General features: G+C 35.5%; 1 protein-coding gene across 1 annotated transcript; it reads right to left on the bottom strand.

Annotated features, from left to right (window-relative positions):
• Nucleotides 1–1481: 1481 nt before the first annotated feature.
• LOC130467586 (pentatricopeptide repeat-containing protein At5g48910-like) lies at nt 1482–7093 on the bottom strand. The gene is made up of 7 exons (XM_056836132.1): nt 6798–7093; nt 6585–6646; nt 6434–6531; nt 4356–4490; nt 3743–3841; nt 1674–1734; nt 1482–1573 (listed from the first exon to the last, which is right to left on the bottom strand). Exons 1-7 carry the CDS (start codon nt 7091–7093, stop codon nt 1482–1484), a joined length of 843 nt encoding a protein of 280 aa, XP_056692110.1.
• Nucleotides 7094–20811: the final 13718 nt, after the last annotated feature.

Below are 20811 nucleotides of genomic sequence, written 5' to 3'. Positions count from 1 at the left end.
TTTGGAATACTCGAACCGATTTGATCACAAAGTTTAATGCAATGTAATTGACTTATTATTTAATTAGATAATCGTTGATAGTGTGATATTTTTTTAATATAGATAGTGGAAAATATATTAACTTTTTAAAAGGGTAGCGGGAAATGATTCACTTTTTAATATTTTTTTTAGGGAGTAGGGATACCGGTGGGTCTATGGGTAAGTATAATATTAATAAAAGTTTGTCATTTATAGAAACAATGGGAGTAATCCGGAACGGCTTGATAAGAAAAGTGGTGCGAGTATTCTGGGACGGAGGGATTAACTAGTTATTGTCCCGGGAGATACCCTGGTAGTACATTGTATGTTGATATTAATTTTTTTATTTAAAATGAATTTAGCATAATTGATATTATACATACATAAATATTGATTAATAAATTTATAATTAGTTAACTAAAATTTATTAGATTCAAGTTTGTTGTGTAGATGTTGTATGACTTTTTATTAAAATTTAGTTTTACTTGATTGGTATTGGATGTAAAACTTTATTTTTTTCTAGTAGTTTACTTGATTGGTACTTCGTATAAAATTTTATTTTTCTCTAGTTCACTTATAAACATAAGAAATTTCTTAATGTATCAATTATTACAAATTAAATAACAAACAATAATAAAGTTTTGGAAAAACACACAACTGATTAGCTAAAGAAGTAGTGCAACACTTAACCTTTTTTTTTTTTTTACATATGATATGAGTAATTAAGAAAGATTAAGTAAAAAATTTATAATAGGTTATTAATCAAATATATATTGGAATTAAAGTTTCAATATTTTTAAGAATGGCTTTCGTCTTTTATCATTACTTTATAGTCATATGTTATATGATTGTAGAGATGGTTAAAACTTTACATGATGCATGAGAGGTCATGAGTTCGAACATCAATACTAATATTGTATATGTGTGCGCATGACATGACACGTCGTCATGTCACTTGCCAAATCACAGTGACATATGGCGACGTGGCATTCCTTGCATTGGGTATTTAATAACTAGTCTTATATGCACGCGATGCGTGCGGGAGTATACATGTAAAAATTAAAATCGTATTATTATAACTAATCTCACAAACAATAGGCAAGAAAAAAACTATTCACAAAATTCATCTAAAAAAATTAGACATCATCGAAAGTATTCGAAGAAATTTATTTCTTATCCACACGCTATGAGTCAAGTACCGTTGGGAAAGATCCAAATATGGTATATACATTCAAGTATAGGTGGGAATGTTTCCAAACTTGACAATTTTCCAGAGAACTTGGTCACATAGAGTATGTCAAGCAAGCCTGCAGTCACATTGCAAATCAGGTTAATTGATCATGCATATGTAGGTTGGTTTAGCCTTATCGGATACTCGACACTAATCTGAAACAAATGAACTAATCTGAAAAAACTGAACTGAACAAATGAACAACTGAACGTAACTGGACAGATTAACTGAACTAATTAACAGCAGGTACACATTCAACAACAGCAGCAGCAAACACAGCCGTAGAAACAGGAGGAAGCCTATCTTCAGCAGCAACAATAGAATCTTATAAACTTATCAAAAGAAGTAATCAAGCACTAACAACAGTTAAAAAATAGACTTACTTATCAAATGCAAGTTACTTGCAAGCATTAGTTTTTCTTACCTTTCTTAAAAACAGTTGCCTGATTTAGATGTTTATCATCATCTTCGACAACAATAGAATGCTTGAATTATCACAAATATTTCTGCTCATAACCTAATTTGTTGAAAATCCGCCATTCAACTTCCCATCAAAACCATGCTGCCAAGAACAATGACCATCAATATCACCAGTTGCAACTTAAATCAAGGTCTATTACTAACAACATATAAGCATCTATCTTCAACTTCTAGAAAAGTTAAATTGAAATTTATACTAAAATATCGATTGCACAAAGACCTTTGTAAACCATAAATTTTCTTAACCAAAAATAAATTTAAGAAGCAAAAAAAGAATATGAATACGAATTGCACAGGTGTCTACAACATCAACCGCAAATATGGTTGGAAAAGATAATTCTCTTCTTAATCGTTAATTTAAAATTAGATAAGGGTGCTCAAGCAAGTACATCTGAACTTTATGGAACATGAAAACCCCAATTTGTGGATTGATTAATTGCATTAACACTCTAATTTAAAACCCTAGCCGCAAATTTCACCTGGTGTTCACCAAATTATCCAACAAAATTTTCATCGAAAAACCTAGGAAATCAACAAATTCAATTCAATATTTATAGAATCGTGTAATTGGGTGTTAAAATTACCCAAAAAACAAAGTAATTATACCTTCGTTGAATAAACATGGAACCATTGACCCGACCACCACCACAGACACGGGATCCGCGCGCCTCTACATCAGCAAGTTCGAGCAAACACAAAATTATCAAATCAATGCATTTATTCGATTCAAGAATACAAATAGATCAAATCAACAAAAGAGAATTGTTGAATTCATAAATTTCGTTCTTGAACAAATTGAAGAATAAAAAACCTAAAAGAATAATTGCAGATTTTAATTAAAATCTCCAACACCTAATTTAGGCCACTTGCTCAAGAGTAATTGCAGAATTTAGAAATTAACCCTAACAAAAGAATAATAGCAAACACAAAATTATCAAATCAAAATGCATTTTTACACATTCTTCATTCTTACCACACAGCAAAAGGCAAGAAGCTTTTAGATTACAAATTATAGAATAAACCTTGTTCCTTGCCTGATCTAGAGTTACAACATCAGGAAATAGTCTTATGGCATAAACAAAATTCGCACAAGCAAAATACACTAGATTCTAGATAGAAATGGGAGATGCAAAAGAGATAGGCAGCTTAGCAACAACAATCAAAAAATTCATTTTAAAGGGTTGTTCAAAACTGATACTTGCATAAAGTATTGTCATGTTAAATTCGAAAAAGTAGTGAAAACACAAATAGAGGCTTGAGATTTCAAAATATTTTTTGACTATTACATATTTCTCCATCATTCTCATCCCATCAAATTAAGGCAGAAACTTAAATGACTAATCAACAGCAAGTCTGCTCAAATTAAGTCTCATCCCAATGCTTTCATTCATCCCTCCAGCTCCAAATACTTTCTCTAGACGCCTCCAAACATGAAATCTAGAACATCAACAATTAATGCACATGGAAATAGACCAAACCCTGTTAAAGAAATACCCGAAGTTGTGAAGGTTGCTGATTCATACTATACCCTTCCAAGGCTCCAAATAATATTCTCCGGGTATCTTAGCTTTACACTTCAAATCCACCAACCAATCACAAAACTCAAAAGCTTCTTATGCTCCTGTATTGTTGTATTTTTGAACTATAGGCAGAAACTTTAAAACATTTTTGACTATTACATATTTCTCCATCATTCTCATAAATTCAGAAAATAAGCACACAAAAAATCAGAAAAAATTACAAATTAATAAAAAAATTCAGAGATAAAGTGAAATTTTAGTAATTAAAAAGAGGTCGAAGGTAATTGACATTTTCATACCCATATATCATGTTTACAATTACGAAAAACGCACTTATATTCTTCATCAATATTAACACCAAATTGAAATAAATCAGCAACACAAACTAATAGTAATCAATAATTAAAAAAACACCAAAAAATGAAACACATTGAAATAAAAAGGAAAAAGAAAAGGGGAAAATCTGAATTTTGGTAGCTTGGTGAAGATGTACCAATAAATTCGCCACTGATTCCTCGTCGCCTCTTGAGAGCCCCCTCTTGGGAGCATAAAGCCTGTCACCGATGAAAGAAAACCCCCAAATTTGAGGCTTCTAAAGAAGTTAATAAAGATCTGAACCGATGAACAACAAAACCCCCCAAATTCTTGATAAGTTTCATATTCATAAAATAGCACAAATAAATTGAAGAAAATTAATTGTCAAATCTAGAAAAAATTTAAACCGCTAGAATGCAGCAAAGCATAAAACGAAAAAACATAAATTCAATATGTTGGTTGTGTTGTATTACTGGTATAGCGAAATTAACAAATTAACAAATCACTCCACCCATCTAGGCAATAGATTATTAATCATCATCATACTTCGGCAAATTAAACACATTCTATTCCCTCCTTCCTCGACAAAAGAATAAAATGTTCTCTCATAAGAACACAAACAATTAAACAAACATCCCTTTTCCATCTAACTTTTGACATGAAATTCAGCTTTCGTAGTAGTTCAAAAAACCAATATCCCAAACCATTAAATTGCCATAGTTGGTAAATCCCGTCTACAACAATTTTAATAGCATACATTTTTGAGTGTGAGAGTAGATTATCACACATACCTGAGATATTGGAGAGTCATTATTTTCAACAATTGGGGATTTTTGGATACAAATTGATGCCATGCATTCAGATCTACAAATCTTTTCATCTAGATCTACATCGGCTTCTTTGAATGCTTGTTCAGATAAATCATTCTTTGGTTAACAATTTGTTGCAGAAAAACAAATTAGAAAAATTTCTATCATTTCTATGGATATGTTGTAAATATACGGGCGACCATTCTGGATAGATGACATAGTTCCTTAGTTCCCTATCTCTGTCTATAATACCCCAACAACACTACTGAAAATTGATTCAAGGCAAATGAAGCAACGAGTTGAGCTTACCTTATCAAGTATCCCTTCAATCATTTCATTTGACAATTCAGTTTAGATTCACTTAGAATCGCAGTCAACATTTGTCTCACCTGCACAAATATATTTCACCCCATATAAAATATACTCACAAACATACCTGACAAAAAAAAATGTTCATAAAAAATGCATAATCATAGAACGAAATCTCAAATGGCGCACTTAGACAAAGCATATGTAGCTGGTCAAGGGCATAACAGAATAACCAGGACAATGGAAAGCACTACAATGCAACCTTTATATTTCATTAATTTTCTGGGTTTTATATTTAATCAAATAACCAACAGAGAAAGGCCTAAGGGGAAACTTCCGTGTTCCCTATCCCTCACATTCCCAATTTCTCAATTTCCCGCCAGCCTGCTACCATTCTCCCCTCAATATTTCCTTCGCGGATAATCTGAGTAATCTACGCTTAATTTGTAGCTACTCTGATGGTTGTTACCTGGTAAAATAGTTCAATTACTGGAAAAAAAAATCATCTTATCACAATTTCAAAATGGGGTAAGTGGATTGATATACAATTTGATTTCGTTAATTGCTCTCCTTCTACGTGCTTGTCTTATACTAGAAAATGAAACCAAATTTCTCAAATTAATTCATAAAATGTAGTTAAAAATTAATGAAATTCAATCTTTGGGGGGGGGGGGGGGGGGTTTCTAATTCAAATAAAAAAAATAAAAAATTAGTACTCAAAAAAAAAATAGTAACAAATAAATCATTTCACAATGATGATAATTTCTGTGTTAAATCCCTTAGCCTCCCCCACCCAGATCATCCTCAAAAAAAAAACACAATAAACATCTCTGTCTTAACCAATTCAACAATTACGATGGGGTACTCTGTCTTGAACAAAACAAAAAAAACTTAATTTATCATTTTACAAACGAAACAATCCCAAATTTATCATTTTGCCATATGGATGAAGAGCATCAAGGGGAAGCATCAAAGAAACAATCCTAAATTTGACAAAGTGCGTAATCTCATCAGTAATCGAAGCGGCGGGGAAATAACCCAACTCGAAAACCCTAGTTGAGTCGCCGTAAATTATGTCGCCAAACACAACCCAAAAACATCTTCATCCTTTAATTGATTTCCCCTAAAAAGTTAAAACCCTAATTTTAAATTTTATTTATTCTCTAATTTCAAATTTTATTTCACCAAAACAAACCACCCAAAACATCTTCATCCTTTAATTGATCATTCATCCCTTTCTAAATCCCTAGTTTTGATTTCCCCTAAAAAATTAAAACCCTAATTTCGAAATTTATTTATTCTATAATTTCAAAATTTATTTCACCAAATCAAACCAATTCATTAACAAAACAAATCAAGAAAAGTGATCTCACCAGCAGTAGGCACACGTCGTTCGACGTGCCGGACGTGACGGCGGATAGAATCCGAGGGATTAATCTTCGCCAAAAAATCGATCGACCGTGAGTCGTCTGGCACTGAATATAAACAAACGGGGACATTTTGTTGAATGTCTGAGGCGGGGAAAGCCATTGAAGATCAGAAGAATTGGAGCTGATTTTGGAGAGAGATTCGAAGAATTGGAGAGGTGATTTTGGAGAGAGATTCGAAGAATTGGAGGTGTTTGACCGTTTCTTTCTTTTTGTTTTTGGAGAGAGAGAGAGAGAGAGGAATAACAGTAAGTATATACTGTAATTGTAAAGAGCTGAGGGACATCTTAGTCTTTTTCTTGGGGACACGAAAAGTGTAGTTACCAAATTGCCCCTCCCCTCTTGGCTTATATCTTTGTAAATACAACTGCAAGATATGCTGCGTTGTTTAACCTTGAAATCATTGACTTCATCATCTGGAACTGCAGTAAATAACATGCCTTCTAGGTGAAGGTAGATCATCTATTTTCAAAACTTGCACAACAATGAGGTCGACCATCAGCAGCAACCTTAGCATCAGGGGAATACCCATCACATCTCCCACAAAAATTCAATGGCATATTTACCATATCCATTCATCCCAAAGCATGATATCATCGAGCTCCATGAGGCCAAGTTCTTTGCTGGCATTCCCTCGAAGATTCAATATGCTTCATCCATACTCTCGCATTTGGAATACATTAGTTACCTGGCCCTTGCATTTTCTCTGTGAGGCATATCCTCAAACACCTTACATGCATCATCATATAGCCCACAAAGAGAATACAAGTCCATCAAAGTCATCAAAACACAATCTCTCACATATCCATAAACCAAAACCCTCCCATGAATCTGCATCCCCTCAATCAAGCCAAAATTCTCAGTAAAACAATCAAGACAAAATGACAGAGTAAGATAATTTGACACCACTCCCTCCCATCTCATCCTCCAATAAAATTCAACCCCATCAGCAGGAAAATCACTACGAGAAACTGCCCTGATCATGGTATTATAATGCGGAATTTATACATTGAAATCTTAGTGAAAATTTGATAAAGATAGATTATTATGAGGGAAAATTCTTGCAGCTCAAGCTAGAAACTTGAGAAAGAGACGGGGATGTTGGATAATATGGGTGCGGATGAATTGGGTATGTAGTTGAAGGAAATGTGTGTAATGGGAACAAGATTGTAGGAGACAAAACAAGTGTTCTCTTTTCCGGAGGTGTGAATTTAGGGTTTGCTTCCATGGATGACGTTCTTCAGAGCTAGGTTTTGCAAGAAAAGTTGGAAGGATTTTCAGATTCAAGGAGAGAGAAAGAAGAGGAGGTGGAGAAGAGACGATGAAAGCAGAGGAAAGAGAAGAAGGAGAAGAAATTTGGGGTGGAAGAAGAACGATGACGGAGGAGGGAAGTTGAATTCATAGGTGTCGCAGCAAAGGTGGGATGGAGGACGATAAGGGGCAAAAAGGTAAACTGATGCTAATGGTGGACTAACGGATGTTAAATCCAAGGGCAGTATATGAACACCAAGGGAAAATAGAGGTATGTTATGTGATTTGAAACACGCAGGGGTATTTGGTGAATTTCATGAAATCACAGGTGCATTTCATGAAAATTCCGTATTAAAAGTTATTTTCGCAACGACAAATAAGTCGTCTCTGTACTTGACTTGTGTACAGAGACGACTATTTGTTAGGTTATTAAATAACTTATACACTTATGTTTTCCATACAACTGATACACTCTCTAACCCTTGACATTGTGAGAACCCTAATTATCTCTTTGCCTCCATTCAAGTATTCTTTTCAAAAGTCATAAAACCTTGAATATGATCTAAGCTATCAACCTCAAGGAAGATCGGAACGTGTCGGTGAACCAAGTACAGGAACTAAAATTGGATTTCTTGTTCGTAGCATAAACGGGAGTACACGCTTCAAACGTATGTATTGCTTAAACTGTACTTTATATATGGTTCCTGGCTTTGGAATTTTTCCGCTATCATGTTATTCGTTTAACTGAAAATCCCTACAGAGGTCTCCAAGCAGTTAGAGGCTAGGTTTATCAGAGAAGCCAAGTACCCATACTAGATTTCCAATGTTGTTCTAGTTCCAAAGAAGGATGGCAAAGTACGGATTTGACTACCGAGATCTTAACAGGGTCAATCCTAAAGATGGTTTTCCACTTCCACATATTGACATCTTGGTCAACAATACAGCAAATCATGCCTTACTCTCATTCATAGGGGGGCACGCAAGCTACAATCAGATTCCCATGGAAGAGGAAGACATGGATAAACAACCCTTCATCACTTAGTGGGGTACATATTGCTACACAGTTATGCCGTTTGGACTAAAGAACATGGGGTCTACTTATCAGAGAACAACCACAGCCATCATGAGTGATATGATTCACAAGGGGATAGAGATGTATGTTGATAATATGAGCGTCAAGACAAAAGATTGCCAGGGACATACAACAGTGCTTCAAAAGTTCTTCAACAAACTTAGGTAGTTCAATATGCGACTCAATCCGTAGAAATGTGCATTCGAGGTAACGTTTGGAAAGTTACTCGGAAATGTCATCATCTCTCGAGGAATAGAGGTTGATCCTTCCAAGATCAAGGCTATCTTGGCCATGACACCACCCACAAATGAAAAGGAGATTCGGGGGTTACTTGGCAAACTATAATACATCAGTCAATTCATTTCAACGCTCACTATGGTCTGCGATCCGGTATTTTGCAAGATTCACAAAAATGAGCCAAAGGTATGGGATGAAGACTGTCAACAAGCATTTGACACCATCAAGGGCTATCTTTCAAATACGCTAGTGTTAAATCCAGCAATATCAAGCACTCCACTCATGCTTTATCTTACAAAAACTGATTCTACAGTTGGGGCAATGCTACCCCAAGAAATCGATGGAAAAGAAAATGTTTGAGGAAGAAAATACTTAAGTACAAGACCAGATACACTCAGCTCAAAAGACTCAGCATCGCCTTCGTTTGGGCCACAAAGAAACTCAGACATTACATGCTCTCCCATACTGTGCATGTGATATACAAAGCAGATGCTCTCAAGTTCTTGTTCGAGAAATAGACTCTCAACGATCGATTATCCAGGTGGTTGGTTATGCTAGCCGAATTTGACTTGAAGTATCTTCCTCAAAAATCCATCAAAAGTTCTGCGGTCTCAGATTTCTTGGCAGATTGTCTATCGAAGCTGAAGAAGAAAATTATGACTTGCGGGATGAGAAAATACTAATGACAAGTGATGTCAGTTGGTCACTACATTTTTACGGTGCTTCCAATCAGAACGGATGTGGTTTCGCGTCAATCCTAGTAGCTCATGGTGGCACTCAAACTCCAATCTCTGAAAAACTCCAATTCAATGTTAAAAACAACGCCGCTGAATATGAAGCATGTATATTGGGTCTGGAAGCTGCCGTAGCTCTTGGCGGTCAGAAACTTTGGGTATACGGGGTTCCTCCTAATAATCAACCAGGTTTCCGGAAAGTGGAAAGTCATAAGTGAAAGTTTCGCACTATACCAATCATATTTTGAAAAGTTATCGGAGAAAGTCGAAGAGCTTAGGTACCCCTTGAAGGAAATAATGCCCTTGGTCCAAGTATGCATTCAATGTTAAGTCTAATAAATGCGGTTCAGTATTAATTAACAAGTTAATAATTCAGTGAGATCAAGTGAGCTGAATGCCTAGCTAGAGGCCGCTTCAGTTCAAGTGGAATTAATGATATTAATCCACAGCTTACTCTTGACTGAACCCGTAGGGTCACACAAATAGTACGTAAACGGATCAAGTATTTAATGGAATTAAATACTCTATCTATGGATATTCGGAATCGACGGATCTTGGTTTCAGTGGGAGCTGAGATCGTCACAAGCAAGTGAATACTCCGGAAACGATGATATTGCTGGAAACGGAATTATGGATCGTATCGGAAATATAAATATTATCCAAGTCGTAGATGTTGCCGGAAACGGAAACATGGTACGTATCGGAAAATATTATCGGAAATGGAAATATTGTCGGAATCGGAAATATTGCCGGAAACGGAAATATTGTCAGAATCGGAATATTATCGGAATCGGAAAATAATTCCGGAAACGGAAATATTAAATATTTGTTCGAAACGGAAATTAATTCCGGAATCGGAAATATTATATATTGTTCGTATCGGAAATGAATTCCGGAATCGGGAATTTAATCGGAAGCGTATCGTACGAATTAGCATCGGACGAGGCTCGCTAGACGAAGGCCCAGCACGAAGCCAGGCCATCGCCCAGCGAGCCACACGCACCATCGCACGCCAAGCCTCGACCAGGCCCAGCGCAAGGCCAGGCCCAGCCAAGGCCTGGGGCGCGCGCGCGAGAGCACAGCAGCAGTGGGCCGAGCGCTGTGTGCCTAGCGTGGGCCGCAAGGCTTGCGCGGGTGTACGGTGCTTGTGCAATGCTCGTGCGGAAATCCTAAAGCAATCGGGATTCGAAATATGATTAAATCCTAAAACTATTAGATAATGATTATTTAATAGAGTCCTAGCAGAATTCTAATTAAACTAATTAATATCCTAATAGGATTATAATTCCTTTTCCATACCTCTATAAATAAGTGCCTAGGGTCATAATTTAGAGAAACAATTTTTGAAGTATTCAAAGGGTAAGTTTTTGAAAGAAAAATCAGCCATACACTTGCAAACACAATAGCCGAAATTCCTAGTAACCTTAAGGGCGATTCTAGTTGGTCTAACTTGAGGCGGATCCGGACGTACTGTGGACTATCTACGGAGGGACGACATTTGGAGTCCTAAAGACTTGTTCTTGTTTGGTTCGGGCGCAGCTAGGGAGGGCACGCTACAAAGTGTATGCTCCTAAATTATGCTAAATGATTATGTGTAAATAATATGTTTCCTGGCATTAAGGTTTTCCGCATGATTTATGTTTTGTCATATGTATCATAACCTAACAGTGGTATCACGAGCCTCTTATTATTTTCATAATCTAAATTGCATAAACATGGTTAAATATTACAAATTTGCAAGAATTAAAAGGGGTGATTAATTTTCGTAATTGTTAATTAATTGGAAATTGCGTTTATTTAATTATATGTACGCAGTTTTTCGGCAGCTTCTTCGTTACTCATCCAAATCGAGTGATTTTTGTGTCAATTCCGCATGTAAAAGGCATTCTAAAATTTTGAAGCCTAACTATGACTTTTCGGAGGTTTTAGTTTTTCGAAAGCAAAATTTTGTAAATTTAAGATGTTAAATTAAATATTTGCGATCCTTGTTGTTAAATCTTGAATTTTTGATTGACCTACTGTATATATTTAACAAGTTTGAATGCCTAGCCTTGTTAATTATGCAATCTAATTTGTAATTATGATTAATTTGTTGAAAATTGGAATAATTTAGAATTAATTTGATTTTCATAATTAGTTAATAATTTAATTAGATACCTATGATTAAAAACCACCATAAAAATTGTAAATTTGTGTTAAATTTTAAATTTTTATGACCTAGACTTGAATCCATGTTAATCGGAAATCAATTAATTAATAAATTTTCGATTTTTCGCCCTAAAATTATGAAATTAATATGATTTATTAATTTGTCATTAATTTTGAAAATAAAATTTTTAATTTTTATGCGATTCGCTCATATAACTTGCACGCACAAAGCAACGGACGCTACGTGTTACCCTTAAGGGGTGTTGTATAGTGCGGGCATGTGACGACGAGCAAGGGAGCTCGTCGCCCATGCGGTACGAATGCAATGAGCAAGGCTATGGTGCACGAGCACAAGGCAGCAGCCCTGCCTTGTGTCGTGTGCTATGTGCGATGGGCGAGTGGGCAAGGGCGAGGAACAAGGCAGCGAGCAGTCGCGTGCAACGCGCACTGCCTCGCGCAGCGTTCGAAGCCTCGCGCGCAGCGTGCTCTGGCTCGCGTGCGACGAGCACTACGCCTGCATCGAAGCCTCGCGCGCAGCGAGCGCTGGCTGCGTGCGACGAGCGCTGGCGCGCGCCCAGCGATGGTGAGCAGCGAGCGTGCTTCGATGATGCCTTGCGATGGTGAGCAGCAGCAGATGCGACGCAGCACATAGGCTGCGCGCACATGGCCAACGATGGCTGCGTGCGTGTGGCCTATGACTGTGGGTTGCATGGTGATGTTGCGTACCATGTGTTACGATTAGATCGTTTTTTAAAATTTTAATTTGAAATTATCAGTTTATGTAATTTTAATTAATTTTAAAATTAATAATTTAAATTATTTTCTTGTATTTTAATTTTGAATATTATAATTATAATAAATTTCATTTATTCTAATTATTTTACTAAAATTAAAATCATAAATTAATTTAAATACGACTGAAAATAAATTAAATATGTGGATTCAATTATAAATTTATATGAGCTTTAAATTTTAATTAAATTTGTATGTTTCCGGTTAGACTAGAAATACATTTTTATGTTTAAAATTAGTAAAGCATATGAATTTATTGGTTTAAGAGGGAGCCCTTTTAGTCATAAACTCTTGATTAGGTCTACAAATCCTTAAGGTTAAAACAACTTGATTAGAATTAATAAGGACTGAATAATTTGTAGATTATTGGTGCCCTTGATTAATTTCTGCAAATATTTATGTGATGCATAACGTGTTTTACTAACCAGCTATGTGGGCCATTCATGATAATGAATGGGTGAATGGTATATATTGTATATGTACTGTTTTGCAGGTTATAAAGTGACTAGTATGGCCCAAATAGGATAGAAAATATGGTCTGCGTACCATTAATTTGAATGTAATTGGTCTAATGCACCAAATTTATTTTTCAATTTAAATATGGTTTGCGTACCATCAAATAGTTGTAATTAGTTTAATTATAGCTTATCCTATTTGGAGAAAATGGCGCCTCCCACGGTGAATTTCAAGACGAAGTTCCCATTTTCGAGACGGACTTTGAAGTTGAAGCTTCAAGATGAAGTCGGGCCATACTAGATCACATTTATCTTATGCATGTTTTAAGTTATTTATTGCTTTAAATATGTCTTAATTATGCATGAGATTGTGGCTTGATTATGTTGCATGATTAAGGATTTTAGTTCACTTAAAATCTAACCAACATAGTAAGAGCTTTAAGTTCCAAACTTAAAAATTGAGTTAAAAGGTGCCATACCAAAATATACACTTGCTTGGATATCTTTTACACCAATCTAGTAATAGTTTTCGCTCAGCGAGGTGTTACTTATTGGTACTAAAGGGGCAAGGTACACAAATAATTGTGAGTACACGTTAGTTTTGGTGAAACTCAACGATATAAGTAAGGAGTCCTTTTATGTCGTGGCAAAATCGATAGGTTTACCTAATAAGTTCTTAGACGTACCTATCAACCAAGAGTAGTTTCTAGACTATTAGCAAAAGGTTTTTGCTTACCTAAAATGTTTTAGGATTGAGTCAACAAAATGTGCTTAATTCTTCAATGGTTTAAGGATCTTGGAATCATTTTATTCACACCTGCCGGAACAATAAAATCGAATAAAATGCTAATAACTTGTTTGAATTGCATGATTGCTTTAATTTTCGAGTTATTATTCATGATAAATGTTTAGACTTTGCATGCTTCAATGTATGTTTTAATTATTGTTTATAATTAAATATCTTGCACTGCAGTAAATCCTTTTAGAAAGGTAACAGTAAATTTCCTCGATTGGTAGTGAATCCAAGAACGATTCACGGAAATGAGAGAAAATGAGCAATTTAAAATGTACGTTTCTTATAGCGACTTTTATGGTTGTTTTCGAGTATCAAAGTCGAATGGCAAACCGATTGGTGCTTGTGAATTCAAAATACAATGTAGTTTTGAGATCATAAAGCATTGAGTTTAAACGCTCAGCCTTACCAATGGTTAACAACCTAATATCTTTGTCCATTTAATTCTCGAATGAGTCTAGTCCCTAGACATTCGAATAGATCGTTACTTAGAGAACTTTAGAAGCTTCTGGTAAAATCATCTAGTTGAAACAGAATATTCAACATAAATTAAATGGTAAGAACTTTGTTGAATTAACATTGGACATGTCTAACCAAAGTATAAAAGTCAACACTAAAGAGTTCACTTCTTAAAACTATAAGAAAGGGTACAAGAAATAGGAAAACAAGGAACAAGTGAAAGGAATTTACAATTCCGTTTCTACCTAAAAGTTAATGTTTAAAGAGAAGTGACCTAGGAATCAAACTTCCTTGGTATCATATACCGCTTGAGGTTCTTACTTCGGTAATAACTCAAACAATGGAAGCTAGGCTACACTAATGACCTACAAGTTGGAAATGAAGCATGGAAATGCTACATTAGTTGTAGGGTCATCTAGTTTGTTTTAAGTCCTTTTAAGGCTGGAACTTAATGGTTATTTTGTTCCATAATCAGCATACCTAAATTTCTGTTTTCAAACACAGAAAGACTCACATTCAAGAAAAACAAAAATAATGTTTGTTTGTTTATTTGAGTGAAATGGTCAATTACGGGTTGAGTCAATATGCTTGATTAAAACAAACAACTCTTTAAAAATAAAAACTTTACTAGGTTCAAATCAACCCCTTGATTTGAGTTCCACTAATCTTTGGCACTGTTGCTTAGACCATATCAACAAGTTAACATTCAAAAGCTCTATTTTTATGGACTTTTGAAAGTTCATTGATTTCTAGATCAATTTAAGACAACTAGTCTTACTTGTTGAAAGTAACAAAAGATATGAACTATTGTTAGAACGCCTAGACAATAGAGTTCAAAGCTAAAGAAAGATTTTATGACTTTATTATTTCACATGGATTTGAGTGAATATAGGTTTATTTACTCAAATGTGATATAAGTTTGAATCTGTTTGGCTAGTTCAAAGATTCAGAAGTATAAAATCCACTTGGCAAGGAATCATAAAGATCTAGGTCAGATCATGTTAATGATTACTTAAGACCAAATATGATCATCAATGATTGTGTAATTTCACGATCTAGCTCCATAAGATATGGCATATCTAAGTTGAATGATCGAAGTCAATTAGTACTTGATTCGATCAATGATGAATCATAAAGACTTTTCCTGTAATTTCTAAAACAAAATGCTCAATCACCACCAAACTAAATTCGTCAAAGCTATTGAAAAGTAATTTCAGAATATCTTTTCATAATATATATCTAGAGAGTTGTTAAACTCAGTGGGAGCTTAGTTTTTGTTATTCAACAAACTAAGGCCCAAGTATAAATATATGTTTCATTGTGATTTATTCAAATGAGACACAAGGGTATTGTTTCTACCACGAATTTTTGGAGAACATAATGTTTGTTTGCTCGAAATAATGTCCTTTTGGAGATTCGTTTCCAAAATGACAAGTGGGAGAAAATAGACCTCGAAAGTCTTCGAGGTGAACAACAAACATAAACGGACATTCCGGAGGCTTTTCGAAGTTCTTCAGAAAATCCGAACACTTATTCTTAAGGACTTTAGAAGTGGCTTTAAAGAATAGACATCTCTTAGAAGACTTTACAAGTGCTTCAAGGAGAACATAATATTCAAAGGACTTTCAAGTGGCTATTGATATTCTATTGTTTTATGTTCGATACCCAAGTAGGCATAGAGTTCAAGTCACTGAAACTATGAGATTCTTCTATTAGATAGTGAAGAAACATGGAGATCAGGTCACTGAAGCTATACGATTCTTCTATTAGATAGTGAAGAAACCTACAACTTGCAGTCAAACTATTATCACATAGATTAATGAGTTTGTGACTTGTAAGAAAGCTATGACGAAAACTAGATTCCCTAAAATGGTTAGAGGCCATATATAGACTCAAATGTTTTAAATGGTTAGAGGCCATAAAACATACTCAATGTTTTGATGACAAAATTAACATTTTGTTGATTTGCAAGAATAGTTTCACACCTATTGGTTGCAAGTTTGTTTTAAGGATAAAAACCATCAAACATGGAATTGTGTTCACACACAGAGCTAGATTAGTTGCTAAAGGTTACAAGCGAATTCATGGCATGGATTGTGTTGAAACCTCGTGCATAATTGTAATGCTCAAAGTCTATAATTCAAGAAATGATTGCATATTGGTACATATGGCAATTGGATGACAAAACATATTCCTCAATCAAATGTTGGAATAAACTATGTACATGACATGTCATAGGATTTGTGGATCCAAATAATGCTTGAAATGAACGCTAACTTATAAAATCTAAGTACAGATTTAAGCAAGCAATTGGGAATTGGAATTGTATTTTAATGAAGCTAATAAGTATTTTAGTTTCATAAAATGTACATGATTCTTATAGATATATAAGAAGTTTAGTGGGAGTACGTAAAACTTAATTGGTCCTATGTGTATCACACACATATCTCTCTATTGTGAAAGAACATTCAAATGCTAATGACTTAGATATTGAAATTATTCATCAATAACGGACCAAGGCGAAACTTAGTGAATACTGGGTATTAAGATCTATTTACAAAGATATTATAATATTGTTTTGGATTAAGTAATGGCATTTACTAAATCAAACACGAAATACTCCATTTGAGATATTCGACCCATATGAATAAATCTAAGTAATGAATGTTTGAACTATGTATAAGCATTTACTAAGTTAAACATCAAAGAATCTAATGAAATTCTTAAACCTATATTATATGTCAAAGAATTTAGCTTGATTCAGTATCTACTGAAATTGAATGAGCTAAAGTTACATGAATAGAATTCAATTGGGAATTATTCTGCAAAAGAATTTATCATGTATGATATAATATGAGGATCGCCAAAAACGTATCGTATGACTTTAGGCATGACGAACATATACCAATCTCTATTGATCTAAGTGAAGACCAATTAGATTGAGATCAAGAAAAACTTATGGTACTTGAAAAGGTACATAGGATTACTTCTTGATTCAAGGAAATAAAGATATGCTAAATATTGATGCTACACGCATAAACACTGGTAAAGGATCAAGAAAGATCCCTTTGGAGTTAACCATTGGCAAGGACGAGCTATAGAGCATCGTGTTTTGAAATGGCAACATGGATTGGAGACCATGAGTTGTTGCGTGGGAAATTAAATATTAATTTCTATGTTCAAAGATACAGCTGGAAAGTCTTCCACATATCTGTGAACTGCTTGGATAAGTAAATCCAAAAAAAGCATCACTAGCAAGCTATACAGTTGAAGTGAAAGTAATTATTGCCTAAGAAGCAATGAAACAGGGTTGTTTAATTTGAGAGTTCTTCACTGAACTTTGGTAGATCACATGTCTGCTGACTTGATAGTTCTTCATTGCTAAATGCGTAGAACCACTAATGTAGCAAGAAAGACTAGATCACAAAATAAACATACTCAAAAGATCTTATCATCATATCTCGAAGAACATTCGATGAAAAGGATATTAAGATTGGCAAAGCATGATAACTAAACCTATGCAACAAGTGAGAAACAACACTCACATTGTGGCACTGGAAATCAAGCATAGCTTCGAATTCCATGAACTGTTTTAAAGATGGGTTTGAGGCCCATGGTTGTAAAACATTGGGGTTGAACATTTATCATATATGAAATGTATTTTCATATTCCATTTAATCTTGGTTTAGTATTAAATGATGAGTCCCTTCAAATTGACGATATATTCAAGATAGACTGTCAGGACCAGTCCTGTGACTAAGAAATGTCTATCAAGTGAACTTGAATGTCAAAAGTTGAAAATGGTCCTTGGTCGGAGTTTTCTATAAAGATGGACGCATAGAAAACGTTAGACGACTAGAATGCAAGATGACTAGTAGTTCTGTTTCTTGAACTATGTGGACATGGCAATGTCATAATCATTTGCATAGATACTTACTTTGGGAAGACTAGTATCGGACAGACCTATGAAACTTTACTGTAAGAGATGAAAATCTGTCATAAGTAAATTTCATTAAAATTATTAGACACTAAATCCTCAATACCTGAGTGATTTGAGATTACTTGTTTGAGAACTGGTTACTTTGACGTTGACCAACCGTCGCACCGTAAAAGGAGGCTATAAAGGCAACGCTCAGGTAATCACCTATCAAACGAAGTCTAATCTCAAGATCGCAAGATTGGGATTGTCCTCCCATAAATCGGGATGAGATGCTTAAAAGTTGTACAAGGCCACTCGGAGAGCTAGAAACTGTAAAATGCATGGCCGTGCTCGGATGAATCATAGGCTATGATTATCTGTTTATTTGATCAGTTGAACTCTGAAACCGAGAAACACCTCTGGACATAATAAGGATGACAACTCTTACCTTATGTTTAAGAGCAAGCATCGAGCGACAAAGGAATTAGGAAATGCACACTTGTCCCTAAGGACAAGTGGGAGACTGAAGGAAATAATGCCCTTGGTCCAAGTATGCATTCAATGTTAAGTCTAATAAATGCGGTTCAGTATTAATTAACAAGTTAATAATTCAGTGAGATCAAGTGAGCTGAATGCCTAGCTAGAGGCCGCTTCAGTTCAAGTGGAATTAATGATATTAATCCACAGCTTACTCTTGACTGAACCCGTAGGGTCACACAAATAGTACGTAAACAGATCAAGTATCTAATGGCATTAAATACTCTATCTATGGATATTCGGAATCGACGGATCTTGGTTTCAGTGGGAGCTGAGATCGTCACAAGCAAGTGAATACTCCGGAAACGATGATATTGCCGGAAACGGAAATATGGATCGTATCGGAAATATAAATATTATCCAAGTCGTAGATGTTGCCGGAAACGGAAACATGGTACGTATCGGAAAATATTATCGGAAATGGAAATATTGCCGTTATCGGAAATATTGCCGGAAACGGAAATATTGTCAGAATCGGAAATATTATCGGAATCGGAAAATAATTCCGAAAACGGAAATATTAAATATTTGTTCGAAACGGAAATTAATTCCGGAATCGGAAATATTAAATATTGTTCGTATCGGAAATGAATTCCGGAATCGGGAATTTAATCGGAAGCGTATCGTATGAATTAGCATCGGACGAGGCCCGCTAGACGAAGGCCCAGCACGAAGCCAGGCCATCGCCCAGCGAGCCACACGCACCATCGCACGCCAAGCCTCGACCAGGCCCAGCGCAAGGCCAGGCCCAGCCAAGGCCAAGGGCGCGCGCGCGAGAGCACATCAGCAGTGGGCCGAGCGCTGTGTGCCTAGAGTGGGCCGCAAGGCTTGCGCGGGTGTACGGTTCTTGTGAAATGCTCGTGCGGGAATCCTAAAGCAATCGGGATTCGAAATATGATTAAATCCTAAAACTATTAGATAATGATTATTTAATAGAGTCCTAGCAAGATTCTAATTAAACTAATTAATATCCTAATAGGATTATAATTCCTTTTCCATACCTCTATAAATAAGTGCCTAGGGTCATAATTTAGAGAAACAATTTTTGAAGTATTCAAAGGGTAAGTTTTTGATAGAAAAATCAGCCATACACTTGCAAACACAATAGCCGAAATTCCTAGTAACCTTAAGGGCGATTCTAGTTGGTCTAACTTGAGGCGGATCCGGACGTACTGTGGACTATCTACGGAGGGACGACATTTGGAGTCCTAAAGACTTGTTCTTGTTCGGTTCGGGCGCAGCTAGGGAGGGCACGCTACAAAGTGTATGCTCCTAAATTATGCTAAATTATTATGTGTAAATAATATGTTTCCTGGCATTAAGGTTTTCCGCATGATTTATGTTTTGTCATATGTATCATAACCTAACACCCCTACCTTCCAAGGGAAGAGAATCAATGCCTGGAAAAACTAGCTTCAATGATCAATATTCCAAATGGCACGACTAAAATGCCCCTTATCATCGAAATTCGTCAAGAAGCAGCATATGTCTATGCTATCGACGGGGAAGAACCTGAGGAGGAAGAACCTGAAGCAAAATAATGCCCTTGGTCCAAGTTTGCATTTAAAGAATTTAATGCCGAGTCTAACAAATGTGGTTCAGTATTATTTAAACAAGTTAATTATTCAATGAGATCAAGTGATCTGAATGCCTAGCTAGAGATCGCTTCAGTTCAAGTGGAATTAATAATATTAATACCACGGCTTATTCTTGACTGAACCAATAGGGTCACACAAATAGTACGTGAACGGATCAATTATTTAGGTGAACATAATATTCGGTAAATACTCTAATTATGGACATTCGAAAAGGATGGATGTTGGTTCCAGTGGGAGCTAAAATCATCAAAAGGCAAAGAAAGAATATTTTCCGGAAATGAAGATATTGCCGGAATCGGAAATATGGCTCATGACGGAAATATAAATATTATTGAAGTTGAAGATATTACCGGAAACGGAAATATGGTTCGTTTCGGAAAACATTAACGAAAATAGACATATTGCCGGAATCGAAAATATTGTCGGGATCGGAAATTATTATCGGAATAGGAAATATTATTGGAAACGTAAATATTGTTCGAATCAAAAATAAATTCCGGAATCGAAAAACGAATCGGAAGCACGACGAGCGACAGGCCGGCAAGCGAGCCAGCCCATCGCTCGACGAGAAAGCAAAAGAGGCAAGACAAGCCCAACACCAGCGCCCAGAACCCGGTTCATTGCTTAATCCAATTTTGGAATTTTCATATTCCGTCAAGAAGAACAAAAGAAGTTGTGTAGTTGTAAAGTCAAGAGTAAAAGTTAAG

Source organism: Spinacia oleracea, chromosome 2 (assembly GCF_020520425.1).
Source record: "Spinacia oleracea cultivar Varoflay chromosome 2, BTI_SOV_V1, whole genome shotgun sequence".
Lineage (NCBI taxonomy): Eukaryota > Viridiplantae > Streptophyta > Magnoliopsida > Caryophyllales > Amaranthaceae > Spinacia > Spinacia oleracea.
Note: the sequence above shows the minus strand (reverse complement) of the source record. Positions and strands in the feature narration are given on the sequence as shown.